The sequence below is a fragment of the Arvicanthis niloticus genome, chromosome 22 (assembly GCF_011762505.2).
Source record: "Arvicanthis niloticus isolate mArvNil1 chromosome 22, mArvNil1.pat.X, whole genome shotgun sequence".
NCBI lineage: Eukaryota > Metazoa > Chordata > Mammalia > Rodentia > Muridae > Arvicanthis > Arvicanthis niloticus.
This window is the reverse complement of record NC_133429.1, coordinates 37,639,029-37,661,166: the sequence shown is the minus strand read 5'-3', so window position 1 is coordinate 37,661,166 and position 22,138 is coordinate 37,639,029. Positions and strand designations below refer to the sequence as shown.

Genomic DNA, 22,138 nt, shown 5'->3' with positions numbered 1-22,138 from the left:
TGGTCAGCGGGAAGGCTGCGTCTATTTCATTTTGCAAGGAGGTGGGCCTGCCATCCGTCCCTGGAACATTCTTTCTGGCTTCTAAGAGGATACGCTGTCTCTCCTCGGTTGTAAAGAGTACCTGCAAGAGCTGTTGACAATCATCCCAGGTGGGCCAATGAGAGAAAAGAAGGGAATCAATTAGGCCTATCAAGGCCTGGGGGTCCTCAGAAAAAGGAGGATTGTGAGTTCTCCAATTATAAAGATCTGCTGATGAGAAAGGCCAATACTGGAAAAGCTGGTTCCCTTGATCATCAGGGGGTCCATACGCCCGCAGAGGCAAGACAGTAGAGTCAGGAGACACTACCTTCTTACTCCGAGTCCCAGCTGCCGGACCCTCTAGGCTTCCCTCCTCCAGGTGAAGTAAGGGGGCCGAGGGTTCCACCCAGGTTGTACTCCCTTGCTCCTCGGAGTTTCCCTGTCCTGTACCTGTTGTCTCACCGCTCCGTTCCCCTGAGGCAGAGCCTCCTTGTCTGGCAGCTGCTGTTACACCTCCCGGTTCCCCTGCTGAGGCAGAGCCTCCTTGTCCTACAGCTACTGTTACACCTCCCGGTTCCCCTGCTGAGGCAGAGCCTCCTTGTCCTGCAGCTATTTGGGGTACTGGTGGATAAGGGGGAGGAGGATCTAACAAGAGGTGGTCAGCGTCTGTGGTTAAAATCTTTTTTTTCTCTCACGGGACGTGAGGCCTTCATCTCCTCGTTTCCGTCTTTTAGAGCGAGTACCTCGGTCTTCAATGGGCCTGAAAGTGAAACAAATGGGCGGACCCACAAAGGGGGAGAGAGAATCAAGTTTTCCCAGACAGTTATGTAGGGGATCTGATCAGGATGTCCACTGGGACCCCTCTGGTAGACTCTTTCTTTTACCCGTCTGACCTTTTCTAAGAAGAAGGATCCTTCTGGTGGCCACCCGGTTTGGAAAGATGGCCATTCTGATGTACACAAGGTTTGCCATTTCTGCTTCTTCACTCTTACTGACAGACTATAAGCTCTAGCCTTAACTTCTGACCAGTGGTCAAGCGTCAAAGATAGTGGGGTAGCTAGTGTCTGTCCCATAATGGTTCGTCAGTCCAACAAATATCACAAACAACACAGACAGAATTAGACACGGATATACTGCCACGAGAGCACAACTGACACCGCCCCAGGCGGCTGTGGTAAAAAAAAAAAAAAACCACCTTCACACAGAGAAGGGTCTTCCTAGACCCTATCTCTCACACAAGCGAACCCTGGGCGTCCCCAGGGAACTGTGGCTTGCAGTATGCTGATACGTCTATCGTACTGCTTCCACAACCTGACCCTCTCTCAGGGTCCGGACCCTCTCCCAGGGTCCTGCTCTCCGTGGCTAACTCAGTTCCTGCTCCTGCCACAAGCATAAAAAACCAAGCTACACAGACCGCCCTTGCCAGGGCACACAGACACAGTACACAGAGACTTAGACAAAGATCACACACAAACGCTCGAGCGAAATAAACCTCCGACCCCTGTACCCCGTGGGGTCTGAGAGAGCGGATCTCGGTGGAACCTCCAAGAAATGTTGGACTCTAAGGATCCAAACCCAAACCCACGGGAAGCGCTCTTTCAGAGATACTCACGGAAGGGAGTCGCTGCAATCGCATGAGATTTATTTGATGAATAGGTGGAATAACAATAGCCGGTGCACCGGGGTCCCTCACCCTCAAGCGAGAAAGAGGAACCCCGAGTGACCAAAAAGGATGGTATATATACAAAGTTCACAAAGACAGTAAATTGCTTCTTAGACAATAAAAGAGATTTCAAACATCCTTCCCAAACCTGGTTTCTATCTAGCCCTCAATTTACAACCAGGCTATCCTATTTTACATATGTATCTTGTTCCTGGGAGAATTCCTTTGAAGTGACTTCCGTTTACCCAGGTGTTTTATTGCCTCTATCTTGGGTCTTTTGTGCTTTTGAAATGTTTATTCAAGCCCTTGGAATGCACCCCAGGGGCAGCTAACACTTGAGTGTAAATTGAAACTCTGAACCTAAGAAACTCTCACGTTGAGACCTAAAATTTCATTTTTACAATTTATTCTTACACTATCATGTGCCCTAAATTATGCAAAAGTAACTTTAATACTTGTAGTTTTCTTAACTGTTTTCTTCAAAAACATTGTTAAGTTGTTTTTTGTTGTTGTTGTGGGGGTTTTTGTTTGTTTGTTTTACTTGGTTTATCTCATGATCAGAAGAAGGGAATGAGTCCACCTTATTTATCTTGTATGAGAATAAATGATCTAAACTATTTTTAGATACTAAAGGCTTTGAGTCATTTGGAACCAGTCATAATTCCTTTACTTACTTCCTGTGTGGCTGGCCCTAGGTCTCTCTAGGCCATAGTAAGGATATAGACACAAATAAGAAGTGATGTCCTCAAAGAGTTTCAGTATACAATGGGCATGAACAAAACAGTAATGATAAAAAGATGACAAATAATTAGGCTGATATATTATCAGGAAGCCACCTTGGTTAACTTTGGGCTTTGGGAGGCTTCTGTCAAGGTCTGAGTCTCATTTCTGGCAATCACTAACTATTGGAGTCAAGGACAAGTTGCCTAACTTCTCTAACCCTTCATGGTCTCACCTGAAAAATGGGTACAATCGCGGTGTCTATTTCATAGAAATGTGTGGGAAGAAGTGAGACAATAAATGCAGAGTCTATTACAGAGCATTACAGGCAGATGATGCGTTTCCACAGAACTATTACTGTTATCATTAATGGAGGAGCATAGATTACGGGTGTCCAACTTAGCAAGGATGCCTCACATTTACTACTCATTGTCTGACACTTGAGCAACTTAACAATGACTGTCTTCCATGGTTTTCCCCACACTCAGAAGGGAATGAGTCTATCACACTTTTCTAGTATGAGAATAAATAGTCACAGCTACTTTAGAAAATGTTTTGACAAAAATCTATTAACCCTTAATACTTGCATGCAAATCAGTTCCACACCTGTATGTATATGTGCACATACACACACACAAACAAACACACACACACAAGAAAATTTATACGAGCATTATTGTAATAGTGCAACCAAATGCCCACTGGCAAAGGAATGGATTGATGTATTGCGGTACATCCATACACAATGGAATATCACATCACAATAAGAGTAAGCTACACACACATGCCACAGTATGGATCCCATAGTTAAAGAACTGAGAGAGAAAGCCAGAATGGCCAGCTTCTTATTCTACTTAAAGGAAGTTTAAGAACAGGAACATTGATCTGCGGTCATGGGAGTCAGACCAGTTGTTACTATTTTAAAAATACTAAGTGGACCAATGAACTGATACATGTTTCTCTAACCATACAAAATAGAAACACTTACTTGGTTTGCAATGTGCAAGGTGCAAACACTCCCAGCATCATGGACTACAGGCTCAGACAGACCTCAATGAGTAGATTTGCAAAGAGATACAAATGTGAATACCCTGCTCTGACTAACGGGATTAGGAGGTGGCATTAGAGAGCACTGTGATGTGCTAAGACTATCTTCCTTGGACAGTACTTACACAGGCACATGCTCAACCCCAGAATTCCACCCTCATGAATTATTAATTTTGCTGCATATTATAGTTCAGTAGAATGTAAAATTAAAAACATATTTCCACAAACTGGAAAGTGTAGTTTTAACTGTTGTGTCCCATAGGAAGATCCAGAGAGGTACCAGGGGGGTCTAAGGTTAGGATATAGGCACTTTTTTTGGTTTTTAAGAGTACATCTGAAGCAAAACACAGACACCATAAAGGTAAAAAAAAATTATTTTAAAAAAAAAAATATGGTGATTTACACAGCTGGGCCATCCTTAAGTAGTTCAACTTTAGACAATCTCTTCGTCAGTTGTTGATACACGTGATGTAACAGAGTTGTGTTTTGGAAAAAAATGTCCCAGATTCACTGCCCCAGAGTCTGTGATCTTGTTGCCTAGAGACGTGGCTATTCCCCTGGGAAGCTCCAGGTGAGCATCACTAGAGGCACAGAGCTACTTGGAAAACAATGGCCGGACCCCAGAAAGCATCAACACAAACATCTTTTTTATTGTGAGAAAAAAAAAAAACACAACCATTTTTATTATGTCCTTCACAGTTAAATGTGCGGAATACATGTGAAGATGCCTGTAGTCTGCCTAAGACATTTTGGTAAGACATTTGCTCCTGATATTTACAGTATTTGAGTATTTGAAGTTACAAAGCCAAAGCAAAAACTTAAATGGTGGTTATGATGACCAGGTAAGTCCGCAGATTCATTTGCTTCCAATCTGGCAGTACAGCACCATAGAGAACACCAAACCAAGAATCTAGAAATAAAACACAGGGTTAATGTGGACGCTACAGAATAACATGGAAAATGAAAGCTGCCTATTGAATGGGAAATTAATATCAAAGGCTGAAATGTCTGTCTCCCTTCTTCTCTCTCCCTGTCTGTCTGTCTGTCTGTCTGTCTATATCTATCTATCTATCTATCTATCTATCTATCTATCTATCTATCTACCTACCGATCTACCTATCTCTGTCTCTGTGTCTCTCTGTCTCTCTCTTTCCCTCCTTCCCCCCCTCCGTGTGGTGTGTGTGTGTGTGTATGTAAGTGTGTCAGGTTTTTCCAGCCAATCTTCAATGGCCCTACTTAATTGTGCAGTATCAGCTACTACTCCAGGATGGTCTCCTCTTATGGTATGCATATATCTTTCTATAAACATTTCCCTCTGAGCTCTGGGTACCAACAGCTTGCAGGAACTAAATATACTTATTAATTCCATCGAAAGATCATGGTCATCTGGTTTGGATCGTCTGCACAGAAATCAAGGAGTCTAAAATTTTTTTTCTACTAAAGTTTTAGGCAACGCTTAGAAGTGAAAAAAAATGAGTAAATTTTTGAAGAAGGAAAAAATAATGCACTTGTAAACTATGGGTAACAGCTCAGCTCAGGAATTTTCTTATTTTCTTTTGAAGACACAAAACACAACTGAATATCTAGGGCGTGAATCTCATCTCGTTAGTTCTTCCAAGGGTAAGGACCCTCAGAGCCCACTCTAATTGGCTCTGCAGTTGGTGACTTAAATGCTTTGTTTTTGATGTAAAAAGGATAGGAACAACCTGGCTGTGGGATAGATAGGAATTGTGGCCCTTCCCTGTCTCCTTTGGAAGGAGGCTAGATGAGAGAAAGGTGGCATTGGCTGAGTCATCTTAAATGCTCCTACTGTGCTGACTTTCTCACTAACATCAACCTAGAAGCATAATTCAAACAAGGACAGTTGTCAACTTTTTTCTGCCTTAAAAGAAAATAGAGAAACAGATAGCAGTTCTCTAGAGCATTCTCCTTCATTCAGGATGTTCTGAGGTGCAGGGCTCAAAAGCCATTTAATCGTTTTGCCTTTATCCCAAACCTTATTGCTGGGAAACAAGAAATAAAGAAAATGACCAAACCATGGAGCTCCAGTGTCTACAGTCCTTACTGCCTTGAGATGGATGCCTACCACTCCTCGAGATGGGGCAGGTCTTAGATGGAAGAGCTGACTGAAACACTCTCACACTTCTGTCATTTCTTTATATCAGGTAAGAACATTTACTTTCAGAAAAACAGAAGAGAAATTAATCATTTTATGATGTGTATACTAAGACGCAGACTTGCTGCTAAGTGTTTATGCACAGACTCCCACATGCTGAAGCTGTTTTTCTAAAAGTGATAAAATGGCCGTTTCTCTGAATGGCTTTGTTCCTGTGAGGTAGCCCTTCATCCTATTAAGTGGTGGAGCGTCGTCATTTGATAATTTTTATTTAGTGAATGTAAAACTGAAAAATGCTTACCACTCTTTAAATAAGAATAATAATCTGTTTATTTAACTCTAGATAAGGATTCCAAACATCCATAGATGATTTTTTTTTTATTTTTTCAGAATCAAGTGTGACATCTTATCTGAGTTTCTAGTATGCAGTCTGAGAGGAACCCCTTAGGTATAGTCTTAACAAGGTTTCCATCTAAAGTCTGAATATGAAACATGATTTTTTTTTCTGAGAAGATGTCTGCATAGATTTTCCGAATTAGGGTTGTGGGAAATTAATTCTATTTCCTGAAAAATGTTTATGAGCTGATATTTTCTCTCTATGCATCTTTGCTTTTCCCTGAAATTGGAAGCAGAGAACATAAGTGCTAAGAGGCTCGCCTAATGATTCTAAGACTAAGGTCTAATGGGGGCCAGGTTTCTACTGATTGGATACCAGAGGACCATTTGCAAAGGTCTCTTTTTTCTTTTATATAAAACTCTAGAGGGAAGACAGACTTTAGATTGGGAAACTGAACAAGGAAATTATCCAACAATTATTTCAGTCAGCTCTTCTCGATATCCACAGATAGCCCAGGCATCGAAATTTAACCCTCTCACTCAAGGCTAAACATTACAGTAGCTGCACACAAACTCCATAGTGGTAAACTACTGTGTGTAGCATTTTTATTCAGCTAGTTCACTGGGAAAATATAATACCAGAATTAAAAACGCCCCTAAGTGTGTAACAAATACAAAGAGTATATCAAATCCATAAAATATTGATATGTGCTACTTTATTTGCAACCGAGTTTCCCACTCACTCTGTTAAGATCCCCGGCAATAACTTTGGCTAGAATACCCAGTCCACCAATCTTTCCAATCAATCACGTCCTTGTTACTTTTGGCTCAGCTCCAACAAACCTCTTAAAAGTGTGCATGAGCTGTATGCTGTCATAGTCGTCTCTCTAAATTTGACTCTAGCATGAAATGTAATACTTAACCCCACTTAAGGCCTGCTCTCCCGATCTTAGCTCTTGGTGATTAAGCCCGGGTCTCTGAGCTTATTAACCTCATGTTCACCACCAAGCTGTATTCTCAGGCATGTTTTAAGTTCAACTGTGTCAAAGCACTTGTGTGTGTGTGTGTGTGTGTGTGTGTGTGTGTGCCATGTGTTTATATGACAATGTGTATATTCCTCACCTTTGTAGCCATAGTGTCTTATTTCTAAATTATCATGAAGCCCAAATACAAAGTAAAGGGACAAAGGACATAGAACAGAATCTAGAGAAACAGACCTAATGCAGAATAACTCTGACTTTGACTTTCTATCAGATTCAAAGAAACCCAGGCTGTGCCAACATAGGCTTTGTAATTTGGGCTATGAGAAAGTAATCTTTTTTTTTTTTTTTCTTTTTTTTTGCTAGTAGTACCTAGCTTTTTTTCTGATTCTCAACTGAGAATTACGAATCACTTAGAATACGATCTCACTTTACTCTCAAGAGAAATTCTTACCAAGTGATGATGTAACAGGAGTTTGCAACCCGCTAAAGTACCCAAATCGACCCATGCTCTGCATTCCATAAGGAAGCAAGCACCACTCATCGGAGATTAGCTGGGAGATTCCACACAGTGTTTGAATTCTTGCTACTGTATTGATGTAAGCTCAGGAGTGATTCTGACTCATTTGATATCTCCATTTCTCATGATCTGAGATAACTCCATAAATGTTCCTTTGAAAATGTTTTATTTCTCTTCTTGGCAAATATCTGGAGGCCATATAAAAGCCCTCCTTCGGGTCATAAAAATGAAATGCCATGAAGTCCATCAAGATAAAAATCCAATGGAGAATATGTTTGTCACCATCGATAGTTGAATTAATGGAGTGATACACCAGCCTCACCCAGAGCTTTCCTGGAGACCTCTCCAAGTCTACTTATAGTACCTAAGCCAGGAAAATATGAGAAAATGACTTAAGATGTTTAGAAATTCTCAGGTTTCTCTAGAATGATTTAGAGGAAAAGCATTTCTTCACAACTTAGAGTTTATTATGTATTTCGTGTTTCAAGATCATGGCTAGAAATGAACAATTTGGGTGTGGGGGGGGAGGGGGGATGTTGTTCCCTTGCCTTGGATTTCTGCTTTCTGCTGAGATCACCTCAGGAACGTTTGACACTTGTACTGGTTTTGATGCAAAGGGAATACCTAGAACTAAGAATTGTATAGATATTTTTTTCTCAAAAGAAATAGCAGCCTCGGCCCCTCTTGATTTATAAGAATATAACCCTACCTATTCCAGACTCAAGAATGATTCAATGAGATGCTGTGCCCTGGGCAGTGAATACCTTGTGCTTTTTAAACATTTTCGTTCAGTTCAACATGAGTATATATTACTGCCAAGGGCCAGCCTCGGCTAGGTTCATGTTCCTGAGAGAGGGTTCTTTGGAAGCAGCAAAAACAAATGACTCCAAGTCAAATCGTGGGTCCAGGCTGCTGAGATAGTTTTCCAGACTGCTCTGTGTGTGTGTGTGTGTGTGTGTGTGTGTGTGTGTGTGTGTGTGTGTGTGTGTTTGTGTGTCTGTGTGTCTGTGTGTTTGTGTGTTCTGCTCTGCTCCAGACAGCTTTTTCTTGCTATTCTAAAAACTCTCTGGTTGTGACAGATAGCTTTCTGCTCTCTCTGTTAGAAAAACTTCTAAAAGCTCATGGATTTTCTGACCAAAGTCAGAAAAGCTTCTATAAAAAATTTCTTAGATCTTCTGACGAAGTCAGAAACCCTGTTAGAAAAATTAAAATAAAAAATTCTTGGGTTCTCTGATCAAAACCAGGAAACCAGAACAAAATTCTAAAAGAGCTGTGTTCACTCTTCAGGCTGCTTTCTCTGCACTGCTGCTAGAGAAAGAGCTGGGTCAGCTCTCTAAGTAAGTCTTGGGATTTCTGACTAAGAAAAGTTTTCCTGTTAGAAAAACTTCTAAAAGAGGTGTGTTTGCTCTCCGTGGATTTTCCGGCCAAAATCAGAAATCCTGTTAGAAAAAAAATTCTTGAAGTGCTGCTTTCATTCTCCAGATATTGCCAGAGAGTTCAGCTCTCACTAGAGAAAACTTCTAAAGAACTGCTATCACTTCTGCTAGGACTTCTCTTGCAGACCAAAAGCCCAGTTTTTTATTTTCATATCAATTCAGTTATTTATTGCAGGTTCCCTTTTGATTATCCTATGAGTCAGCATCCTGTGACCCCAGCCTCTTAATTCTTAGAAGATGGCACATTTTCTTTTAACACTGCAAAGGAATTCAGACATCTGCCTGTCCGTCAGTTAAGCAGAGACAATAAACTAGCTAGGTGGGATCCAGTCCTGAAATTACCATTTCTATCACACCTAGACCTAAATTAGCTCTATCCCGGGGCTGACCTTGAACTCAGGAAAGTGTCTGCATTTGTATCTGCTGGTCTTTGAATCTGACAAGTTGGCTCACAGAGCAACTGCTCCTCTCTTTAGACTAGTGAAGCCCTTCATAATTCATATTGCATCCTTATATCATGCCTAGTTGAGAAATTATATGTTTTTTGACCCATGTTTTTAGAGTTTTCCACAGTCTTAAGTGCTGTCCTGAAGGTCCCAGTGTTACCATTTTGCTGAGACATTAGCCACACCTTTGCCTCTCAGACTCATGCTGTCTCAGATTATCTTGGAGTCATTAACAGGGAGAACATTCCTCTAGGGAGGAACGTGAAAATATGGACAGCATTATACAAACAAGCCTAATTGCCCAAGGCAGCCATCAACTCTCCTGGAGGTCCACGCCTGTGGGCGCTGTCCCAGAGGCCGAAACCACATAATTTTGTCCCCACCCAGGCCATGCTGGACCTGCCTGTTACAATGTTACAATTATTACAAATGCATGCAGAGGTGATCACATTGGTATACTGTACCTCAATAACTGCCAGTCCAAAAGCAACTCCAATGACGATAATGAAGTTCTTTTCAATCAGATCTTTTATCGGCGAAACACAGGTCTGTTAAAAGAGAGAGGGAGGGAGGGGGAGAGAGAGAGAGAGAGAGAGAGAGAGAGAGAGAGAGAGAGAGAGAGAGAAAGAGAGAGAGGAGATTGCTTTTAGTGAAATTTTGATCTCATATTAACATTTTTATCCTTTTGGTTGACACTTAATATTAGTACCAAGGTCAACAAAGAGGAATTGAACAATTTCTTCTACCCCTAGCTTTTGCTCTTACTGTGTGTACTCAAAAGCATCTGAGCCAACTTTTCTTTTTTTCTTTAGCTATGTAATTCCTGGACTGACACTCAATAGAGTAACGCTGTGAATTTCAAGCACTCTAGCACAGACCTCATGTTCAGGAGTAGCTGACCAATGCATAATGGACCGCACAGGGTTTTTTGTTTTGTGCTTTTATTAAGTTACAGTTTGGTAGAGGGGAGGGTTGGGGTTACATCCTTTTCTTGGGGGTTTTGCTGTTTCACTGGATTTTTATTTGCTTGTTTGTTGAAAAAGAGCTTAAAATTAAGAGGGTAGGGTAAGGAAGAGGATCTGGAAGGACTTGGGGGAGGGGAAGAATATGATCAAAATAGATTTAAATCAAAAATTGTTTTAAATATTAAAAATATAATAAAAATGATTTGGTGAAAATTTAAAAAGAAATTAAGAAGTCAATTTGTAACAATTCATCTCCAAACTATGATTTTCATAAATAACAACAAAAAAATCAGGAATTATGTAGGTTTGTGACCTGCAGCAAGGAATTCTACTGTTGAGATTCTAGCTATATATAGTGTAGATATTCTTCTGGCAAACAAGGAATGTCAAGTTCTCTAATAATAAATATGACCTCTATTTTTATCTTTAAGGAATCTACTCCGTGTGCTTTTATGATATTACTTGAAGATAGAAAGAGTTTAGAAAGTCGTTTCTCTGATACAGTATTTTGAAACGTACTCAAATCAGCCTGGAAATCAAACTTTAAAAAATTTCAGACAAATTCTAAACATTTTGGTAACTAAAAATTACAAGGATAACTTTTTTCCAACTAGAAAAACACTGCACAATGTAATGTGTATTGTCATGAACTATGTCATTCCTGTGACACTTATGTATGTATGAAGACTGACCAAAATCATGCTACTTGCTTGAAACAACAACAACAACAACAAAAAACAAAAACAACCCAACTCCAACTGGGAAGGTCTTTTCCAAAACTTCATCCTTTAATGTAATGAACTTCTTCACTCACTTCCAATCTAAATCAGCAAATGTCTCAGATTATCATGCCAGTTAGGGCCAAGATAGAGATGAATGTCTACATCTATTGATTTATATTTATGATATCTGTCTCCTCCTGCTCTCAAGAAAACAGAGTGCAAAACAGAGTGAAGAAAGGAAAAGGAGCCATGAATGGTATCCATCCATCCATTGTAGGCGTCCCATTTTTCCAGACTTTCACATGACACATTGCAGATGGGACTATTCCATGAAACAATGATCTTCCTTTCAGGGTGCTAGGGCAGCCATTGGCTTATACCGAGATGAATTCTGTATGAACTTCACAGGAGATATCATTTCATAAAGTGCTTTTCAGAATACATCTTGAATAAAACCGTCTGTCAGCTGAGTCTTCCACAGGAAGTGGAGATGTGCATCAACAGAACCTACGAATTTCCTCACCATCCTACATGGAAATTACATTCTGGTATAATTACATTATACCAGATAATGATTTACATTCTACCTTGGAAATAGTATGTTGCTAAATTTAAGTAGGCAGGAGGAAATCAGAGAGGATCATAAAAGGTAAGAATAAAAAAAATGTAATTGCTATTATTTTGACAAGGAAATGACACAGTAATATTGCTCCTGTAATTCTCTCCCACGAGTGACTGTAAATATGTACTGCTTCAGAGCAGAGCCTCTTTAGCCCCAGTGAGTTGACTGAAGGAGAGAATCTTTTCCTCTGTGATTTGATATTTTCATTCATTTATTAATGATGCTGACAATTGGTAGATAAAAAAAAAAAACACTAGATTGGAAATAACCTTCGGGTACCATAGAAATTAATGTATTGCGAATTGGGGTAGTTTTGGGAAATCTCGCATGACTAGATCATAATCATTTGCTGAAGCTGTTTTGATGCCACAAAGGCATAACTGATAGAGTCGTCTCTGAAGAAGAGCAGTAAAAATTTAAACATTGATGCCAATTGTGTTTCTGCTAAGCCTTTCCAGGCAGAAGGGACATCTGTCTTTCCTTCCTTCCTTCCTTCCTTCCTTCCTTCCTTCCTTCCTTCCTTCCTTCCTTCCTTCCTTCCTTCCTATCTATCATCTATCATCTATCTATCTATCTATCTATCTATCTATCTATCATCTATCTATCATCTATCTATCTATCAATCATCTATCTATCTATCATCTATCTATCATCTATCTATCTATCTACCTATCTTCATTTCATACGAATTTGGTGTTTTGCCTGCATGTATGTCTGCATGAGGGTGTCGGATCTCCTGGGACTGGATTTACAGACAGTTGTGAGCTGCCATGTGGGTGCTGGTAGTTGAAATTGGGTCCTCTGGAAGAGCAGTCTTAACTGCTGAGCCATTTCTCCAGCCCCAGTGTGAAAAGCCTTGTGATGGGGGATACATGGCTTACAAAAGGTAGTCAACAAACTTGATAAGTAGTCACACATTTTTCATTAAAAGGCATATTAAAAAATAGAAGTTGGTACCCACAACTCAGACACTTGGGATGCATATAGCATATAGATGGTAGAAACTCACCACTAAAGTTCATTTCAAGTACGCAAAGCAACTTCTCAATTGCAACAATAAATAGATAAATTAGCAAGTACATTTAATATTTGGAGGCTGAAGTCCTAAATATCAAATCCTTTATTTCTACTTAAATGGATTCTTGGGGAAAAGATATTATAACTGGGGGGGGGGGGATGGAAAGACTGACTTTTGAAAACTCAAGTAAAAATATTAGTTTCCAGAACTTTAATTAAGATAAAAAATAGAGAACAGTAATTGTAGTGACCAAAGAAAGAATAAAATAAACTTTTTGTTTGTTTGTTTGTTTGTTTGTTTGTTTGTTTGGTGGTTTTTTGGATGTTTTTGTTTGTTTGTTTGTTTTTCGAGACAGGGTTTCTCTGTATAGCCCTGGCTGTCCTGGAACTCACTCTGTAGACCAGGCTGGCCTCAAACTCAGAAATCTGCCTGCCTCTGCCTCCCAAGTGCTGGAATTAAAGGCGTGTGCCACTAAAATAAACTTTTATTTTAACTTGTACTTGACCTAAGTTTGACCAAGAATGTTAGGTTTAAATGATGCTAAGCTTTTAGACAAAAAAAGCCTTTCATTTTAAAATATCTTCTTTTATAATTAATAAAGATTAGCTTTCTATTTGAGTAACTGAATATTTTCATGTTACAGTTCCCTTGGTGCTTGCTGTATTTTAAGTTTTTACAGACACTGTCATTGCAAAAAGTATATATCAGAACTATTGATTATGCCAAATTGAATCTTATTCTCACCGTTGGATAAACACTATTTTGCTCGTAGTTGTCACAGTTAGATCCTGTACATTGACATGACTCTTTTGCATCTTTAAAATTATTTCCCCAGTCAGCAGCTCCACGATCCAAGCCACAGCACTTAAGCTGTAAAGAGAAAGACAGAAGCAAACTCAATCATTAACATAACCAGAAACATGATCATACATTGAGTTGTTCTTCTAAATGGCATTACAAAGATGTGTCTTCACAAATCTAAAATATATGCTAAAATATAAATTTTATTTTATTTATGTGTTATATATATGGACTTGCACACTTTTGCCCACACATGAATGAGCGTGTAGGTGTGTGTGTGTGTGTGTGTGTGTGTGTGTGTGTGAGAGAGAGACAGAGAGAGAGAGAGAGAGAGAGAGAGAGAGAGAGAGAGAGAGAGAGAGAAAGTACATGTGTGTGTGCAAGCATGAGCATATGCTAGGGCACGGCAGGTGTGTCATGTGCACATAGAAGCCAGAGAAGGTATTGGAACTGCATGTCAGGGAGATACAGCCAGTTGTGAGTCAGCTGACATAGATGCTGAGACCTGACCTCCAGTCCTCTGAAAGCAACAAGTACTCTGAACCACTGAGCCATCTCTGTAATACTCTTTATGCTGACATGCTATATGTCACCTTACCCATAGAGAACACACATATGCATAACTAAAATAAAAACAAATAAATAAATAAATAAATAAAACCCACTTTTAGAAAGAAAGGAATGTTTAATTTCGGTCTGAACATCAATAAAGAAAAAAATGACTAAGACAGTAAAAGTTTGAAGAAATTTGGAAATAAAGTTAAAACAAAATTCTTAACATTTAGTTTTGTTGACAAGAGAGTCTGATCTATGTATCCTAGGTTCACACAGACACACAGACACACACACACACAGACACACACACACACACACACACAGCCAAATTCTCAACTTAGAGAAATGTACATGCTGCTCAAATTTTTTGAAAGTTTTTAAAAAATAATTGTTTCTTATGATCTCTGCACCAGAGACATCTTAAAGAGCAGAGAGCTCCAGGACGAGATCTTTGAAATAGGAAAGCATGCATTAGTAAAAGGTCAACGTTTCAGAAATATGCCATAGAGACAAAAGCACAGACTAAAGTCGCTGAAGGGAAAGAGGATGTGGCTGTAGTCCAGGAAGGAGGCAAGGACGGACGTGGGTGTGACCAGAACTCTATTGGATGAGGAAAAGAAGGGAACTATCTCCATGCTCTCCTAACTCTTCTACTGGAGAAAATGCTTCATGAAGAAACTATTAGGAGCAGTCATTAAACCACCACCACATCAAATACTGGTTGACTTCTTTTTTTCAGGTATGAATTTAATTCCAGCACATCAGAAAACAGATTTAGCAGAAAGCTATGAGTTAGTGGCCAATCTGATTTACATGGTAAGTTCCAGGACAGTGAGGACTATATTTTGAGACATAGACTCAAAAAATAAAACAAAACAAACAAAAAAAAATCATCTGGGCACATATCTTTAATCTCAGCAGTTGGGAGGCATAAGCAGGTGGTCCTCTGAATTTTAGGCCAGCCTGATCAACAGAGTAAATTCTAGGACAGGCAGGGCTACATAGAAAAACCCTGTCTTGAAAAACAACCAATGTATGGCTTATCTTGAGGCCCACATCAGAAGAGGGAGCCCATGCCCTAGGCCAAGCCTGGATAGCCAAGAGACCTAGGGTAGAACTGAACATAAATAGCCAAAAAAAAATCCATAAATTGATTCTTAATAATATTCTGCTAGACTCATAGACATTGTCCAGCCATCATCAGAGAGACTTCTTTCAGCAGAAGATGTGAGAGGGTACTCTCACAGTCAGGCATTATACAGAGAAAGAATCTAAAAATCTAAATTGGAGATATCCATTAGGTCCCTCCCCTTAGAGGTTGGAGAACCCTAAAGAGGGGAAAGAGAGAAAGAAAGAGAGAAAGGAAGGAAGGAGAGAAGGAAGGGAGGAGGGAAGGAAGGAAGGGAGGGAGGAAGGAAGGAAAGAAGGAAGGAAAGAAGGGTAGGAGGGCATCAAGGACACCAGGAGAACATGGCCCAATGAATGAACTAAGCAGGGCTCATTTGGGCTTACAGAGACTGAAGTGGAAGCACAGTGCCTGCATGGGTCTGCACCAGCTCCTCTGCATAGAAGTTATGGTTGTGTTGCTTGGTATTTTTGTGGAACGCCTAACAGTGGGAGTGAGTGTATATCTGACTCTTGCATGTTCTTGGGAGTCTTTTCCTACTATTGGGTTGTCTTGTCCAGCCTTGATAATAGGACTTTTGCTTGTTTTATTGTATCTTGTTTTGTCATGTTTAGTTATTATCTCTTGGAGACCTGCTCTTCTCTGAAGAGAAATGAAGGAGGAGTGGGTTTGGGAGAGTGGGAGAGAAAAGAGGTGGGTGGGGAGCTGGAAGGAGTGAAGAGGAGTGGAGGGAGGGAGTGGGGGAGGGAACCTGTGGTTGGGATGTATTGTATGAAAGAAGAATCTATTTTCAATTAAAATAAAAGAGAGAGAGAGAGAGAGAGAGAGAGAGAGAGAGAGAGAGAGAGAGAGAAACAGGTTCCTGAGAAATAACAACCAAACATAACAAAATAATATATAATAAGATGAAGCAAAATCTTTCATATCAAAGTTGAACACAGCCACCGGACAAGAGGAGAAGAGTCCCAAGATCGGGCAAAAGAGTCAGAGACTCCCCTCATTCCCACAGTCAGGAGTCCCACAAAAAAACACAAAGCTAATAGCTATGATATATATGCAGAGAAGCTGGTGTAGACCCATGGAGGACCTGTGCTTGCTGCATCAGTTTCTGTGAGCACACATGGACCCTGCTGAGCTGACTCAGAGGGCCTTCTTTTCCTGGTGTCCTCCGTACCCTCTGCCTCTTACAATCTTTCCACCTCCTCTTCCGCAGGATTCCCTGAGCTCTAAGGGAAGATTTGATGAAGACCAAGGATTCTATGAAGACTTCCAATTTAGACTATCCCTCTGGAATGTATTGTATAAGAGAATCTATCTCAATAAAAATAGAAAGAAAAAAGAGAAAAAAAAGAAAAAAAGCAAAACAAAACCACGAAAAATGAGCAAAGAGCTTTCATTCAATGGTTGTAGTTAGGTGGCCATATTATTCATATTTAAAGCCCATCTTGCCGAAATCTCAGTTTTGCTTAAATTGCTGATAATGGAACCTAATCTCCAGATTTGTTGCAAGGATAAAGAACAGGAAAATCCATGTGACGTGATACAACCAGTATTCAGCATTTAGAATCACTTTCAAATACATTAACAACTATAATTTTTGTTCACTGTTGTTTGTGCTATACTCTCAAGTGAACATGACCTCTTCAATATCATTATCAATGATTTAGATGGAAATGGGGAACGTATGTGTCAGACATTATAGAACAGCAAAGTTGCAAAGAAGATCCAAATAATGAGTTTAAACTAACGGGTTCAATTGAGGCAAAGATAAAGACTTGGGCTTTTGTTCAAAGACTGAGTTGCACAAAGACATGACTCAATGTTCTTATGACAAAGAGCTGAAATTTTAGCCAGTTCCAAGGCCAATGTTAGCAAGGAGGGCTTTCTTCAAACAACCTCCTTGTTCCCATGAGCAAGACAACTAGTCACTTACTCTCCCTGATTATTTTGAATAATATCAATCAATGTGGACTTGCTGTATAAAATAGAATGTAAATCCCATAAATGTAAGATCACTCCATAGTTGAGATACAACATACCTGATCATTGTTAAAGAGGCACAGAGAGATAAAGGATGAAGGGGAGAAGTTAGAAAGGCTAAATAAAGCTTGTTAGGTTATCCACTCTCTAGACCTAGAGACATATTTCTCTAGAAGTTTTGTCAAGAACAAATTGTAAGTTGTATGAACGCTGGATGTAAAAAGCCAGAGTTAATGACACATCACCCTTTCATAAACACTTATCAAGATTTCCAGAGGGGCAGTGTTTCATTGTAGGTTAACAGGGAATTTGTGTGGGAGTTCCCTGAAATACAGAGAAAAACATATCTGAAACTTCTGTCCATATGTATTGTGTGTATAGATGAAACAGAGTTTGGAGTAGGATCTGTTAGCATTTCTTCTAGGTTCTGTGCCAGGTAGGAGCCTAGCTTGCTATAAAAGGACTCTCTCTCTCTCTCTCTCTCTCTCTCTCTCTCTCTCTCTCTCCTTTTCTCACCTACAAAACTTTCAACCCCAAAATAATGTGTTTTGTTTACAAGAAATGCAGGGACAAAGATGGAGCAGAGACTGATGGAGTGTCCAATGAATAGTGAGCCCAACTTGAGACCCATCTCATGGGCAAGCACCAACTCCTGACACTATTAATGATAGTTGTTATGCTTGCAGACAGGAGCCTAGCATAACTGCCCTCTAAGAGGTTCCACCCAGCAGCTGATGGAAACAGATGCAGAGACCCAGAGCCTGACACTGGATGGAACTTAGGTAGTCTTATAATAAACTAAAACACTAGTTCATAGGGTTGCAAGGAGCACACTGTTAGTTTTAAGTGGAGGGAGGGGACTCCACAGCACTATTCTTTTATATCATAAATATTAAAGTAATTATCGGTTTGTTCCATACAAGCTTAATTTGTTGTACACATACCTTCTTAATTTATGCCCTAAATTGCTACAAATCATAAAAGATGAGAAACTGTTCCAAATAATTTTTTCTTATTACGTTTTGAAATGGTAGTTAGTCAAAATCTGCAAAATGGACAATTTCTTTTCATAGAATACAGCAATTTAAAGAATAAATAAACATTGGGCTGAAGTGATGGCTCAGTGGTTCAGAGCACTGACGACAGTTCCAAAGGACCTGGGTTTGATTCTCAGCACCCAACAGGACAGCTTACCATCACCTGTAACTCCAGGTCCCAGGCATCCAACACCCTCTTTGGAGTCTGCAGGCATCAGAATTACATGTGGTGCACAGACATACATGCAGCAAAACACCACACATATAAAATAATAATAGTAGTAGTAGTAACAGTTTTAAATTTACAATTAAACATTGAATAATTATATTCAAATTCCCAGGTGGCCAAAACCTTCTATTTACCTCTGTCTGTAATACAATCATGGCCTTCTGGAATTCTTTTGCCTCATTGCTTGTCTCTGACAAAAGCTTAGCATTTTCATACAGCGTTTCATTCAGAATGCGGTTAGTCTGAAAATTGGGAGAGAAAAATATATATTGTTAAATTATTCATGTCATAGTGTAGGATTTCAATGTTTCGGGCTTTGGTAAGAGTTGTCAAACATCATCGGTGAACGTACCTGAGATTTGAAAGTGGCTCCTAAGATACCTGCTGCCACTTGCAGAAGCAGAATCAAGAGCAAGCCGATAAAAAACTGAAAGAAAAGACAGGGACGCGTTATTCTCAGAGCAGCTGGTAACTTCCAACAGTATATCCAGTGTCATGTGACCCCTGGCAGCCAGAATAGCCTCAGAGGTGGAGTACCAGATTCTGTCTCCCTTTATTACATTATAGTGTTTCAGCTACAGATTTGCAATAATCTATTACTACCCCAAAACATGTGCTTCCAAGGTAGACCAAGGAAAGTGGTTGCCATCAAATCTCATCGGAAAGACCTGTGTCTATTCTAGCCTATTAAAGGGGAGTGGGTTTGAAAGCCTAGAGGATCTAAGTGTTGTTTCTCCTGTTTAAATCAAGGTGAAAACTTGCATAAAACAGGTCTCCAAACAGTATCTTCACTGTGAAAATCACTGGGACTTTGTTCCCCAGGTACATCCTGAACCCTGCCTGGAGGATGCAGCCCACAGACCAGTCTGTTTGGAAGACAAGTTCCTCGAGCAATTAAATTTCTCAAATGGCAAAAGAGGCTTCTTTGCCCAAGCAGCTAGAGCAGGAGACATTACTGGCATCCTGTTCAATCTGCCTCTGCCTTCCCTCATAGCAAATCGCTAAGCGCCATCCCCCTCAGACGGGCACAGTCCTTATTTTATGATAGAAGCAAGTTCAGGTCGTTCGAATTCATACCCCACAAATACTATCTCCTAATACTTTTTACAAGATCCACTCATTGCATTTTAGTGTATAAGTTTAAAAGTGAATGCCTACAAGCTACTCCAGCTTAATCCGCCGTTCTGGAACATTCTCACCAACAAATCTGATTATCTCCCTTGCAAGGTTGTTGCACAGAATGTCCTTTGAGACTTGGCTGCCGCCGACACAAATACATCTCCTACCATTACTGAAAACAGCCTCTGCCCTCTCTAGCCACACCGAGACACTCCTATTTCTCAAACACTGCAGCCCTGGACCCCAGGCTCTCTTCCTGAAGACAACAGCACACCTTCCACACAGATAGATCATTCACTTCTACCTCTGGCTTGAAAGCTCCCTCCCCCAGTCTCACCCTTCTCTTCAGCCACCGTCACTTTAGTGTGCTTCCACTGATTCTTCCCACAATGGGATCTGTCTTAGTGTTTTCTGTATCACTGAACACAGTGTCTAACACGCAGAAACATGGTCATGTTGTGTGAATGGCTGACTGAAGGAGTGAAGGCATGACTCACTAAAATGGACCTACCTTTAGACTCTATATAGTTTAGAGTAAACTCAGATCTAAGCCAATGGGTTGGCCTACACTGTGTGAAATTGCATCTCTGTCCTTCCTCACCTACCTAAAGCATTCTCTGATAGGCTTTAATGAAAATCTGATGACCAGTTAGCTGGGCAGGAAGTAGAAGGTGGGACTTCCTGGAAGGGAAAAAGGAACTCTGGGAAGGAGGAAAGGTCTTTTGTCAGGAGACATGGGAAGAGTTGTTCTGATAACAGGTTTGCAAAGTATAGCTATCTGTATAGTATGGCTGGATGAGGCTAGTAGGTTGGGTTAACTTAGATGAGTTAGTTGAGAGTCTGCCCAGCTAAGGCTTTGAAATATTAAAAGGTTTCTGTGTGGTAATTTGGGGAAAAGCTGGTTAAGGAATAACTGCAGCCATATTTATTTCCAACATTAATTAATAAACAGAACATAATGATATTTTAATGTACACCGATGTAATCCAAAACCTGTGCCATCGTATAGTCCATAACCAAATTCTCTAAAATAAGTTAGGGTTTCATCAAGCTTGGCAAGACCAAGTCTTGTGACAGGTCACAGAAAACCCTTGGGGTCAGAAGGGTAATGTTTGCCCACCAAGAGAAGCATGCAGCGGCTTTCTTTTATAGCTCCACAGCATCCCAGGAAACCCAGCACCATGATGATGGCCCCAACCGCAATCAAGATATTCACAGCAACCAATGGGTTCGTGCCAATGTCTCCGGACGCAATGATCTAGGAAAAAAAAAAAAAAAGAATTGGTGCCTGGATTCCTTCCCTTGATGTTTATTTTACTCATTTTTCAAATACCTCTTGAATCCCCACTGAGTGTCAGGCCCTGTTCTGAGACCCTGAGAAGGTTTTGCTACCTAAACCAGTAAGAAAAAAAAAAAAAATCTCTGCCTTGGCACAGCTCACGTTGTATTGAAATGGCACCTTCTTGAGTACTGTTTCCAGCCTTGAGTTGTCCAAGAATGAAGTGGTAGATGATGGATAAAGGAACAATAATGGCCCTTTAAAGTTGTTTCTAACAGTTTAAAAGGAAAGATGCTTTTAGTCCCTTTTTTGGATGGGCTCTTTGGTTCACACATTGTATATTTTATACCTAGAGTAGCATTATAAAGCCTTTGTTTTATGATAACCTAATTGTGTTGACTTGAAAAAAACATCTCAGGTTCCTCAAGTCCATGCTGATTACAGCATGAACGAAGTTAGTCACACGGAGCTGAAGAAGCTGTGTTTCTTTAAAAGAGCAAATGCTGTAAGATCCATTCACAAGGAGCTGAAGAACAGGCGAAGCTGTGGTGATCAAAACCAACGTGGTTTGCCTTTGAGCAGAATAGGGCAGAAGGCAGGAAGTGGCCAAAAGGAACCCTGGGAAAGGGCTCGGGTTAATCCACATGCTCTTGCATCTTTGTAAGAATCCAACAAGCCCACTTCCTACAAGTCTGTATCAAAATTTGTCTTCTTGTTTTCAGAAGGATCTAACCCAGAAACTTTTAATTTTACCTGACTGTCAAATTATGGAATGTGGAAGAGAATATCTTAGGACTATTTACAATTAGTGGGCTACCCATTTGGTGTAATTCAAGTCTTCCACATGCAACCCAAGTATATGCTTATACATCAACCTTAGAGCAACCCAAACCCATGGGCCACTTATTTTTCCTTTATGCATCGACACATGTGACTGACAGTAGTCAATCACAGTTAAAGATGGAGACTGTGTACCAGAGCTACACATGTATGCTGCATTCAGTCCTTATGCTTCCTGCAACATCCAGGTACTGGGCTAAGGATGCTCAAGACTCTGTCTTCTCAAATCTACCAGAGCACTCATGGGTCACCTCCTTTAACAATCAATGCAAAAGCAAGTGGTGCCACTAGTGATCCTTCTGTTTTCGAAGGCTTTTAAAATCCATTCATAACCCATAGGAGACATTTACTTAATGGTCATTAAGAAGGAGTGTACTTAAATTATGCGAACCTAAATCGAAATACCCATACTCTACTTGAGGTCCCAATATGTAACAAGTTTGTAACCCCAAGAAAAGTAAGCGAAATTAGGCCAGTTCTGTGGCTTCTAAAGCCTCCTTTGCCTTTAAAAGTATTTGCGTACACATAATGCTTTAGATTTACAAATTTAAAGCTTGCTTTGT

General features: G+C 40.2%; 1 protein-coding gene across 1 annotated transcript in view; it reads right to left on the bottom strand.

The window, feature by feature from the left end:
• Positions 1-4,078: 4,078 nt before the first annotated feature.
• The window catches only part of Tspan8 (tetraspanin 8), a 32,738-nt gene continuing 14,678 nt past the window's right edge, over positions 4,079-22,138 (bottom strand). The window contains exons 4-9 of the mRNA XM_076920257.1: positions 20,577-20,714; positions 18,690-18,764; positions 18,472-18,579; positions 13,354-13,479; positions 9,747-9,830; positions 4,079-4,358 (exon numbers count right to left, since the gene is read on the bottom strand). Coding sequence (XP_076776372.1) covers positions 4,305-4,358; positions 9,747-9,830; positions 13,354-13,479; positions 18,472-18,579; positions 18,690-18,764; positions 20,577-20,714 — 585 coding nt within the window. The 3' untranslated portion in view covers positions 4,079-4,304. The remainder of the gene's footprint in view (positions 4,359-9,746; positions 9,831-13,353; positions 13,480-18,471; positions 18,580-18,689; positions 18,765-20,576; positions 20,715-22,138) is intronic.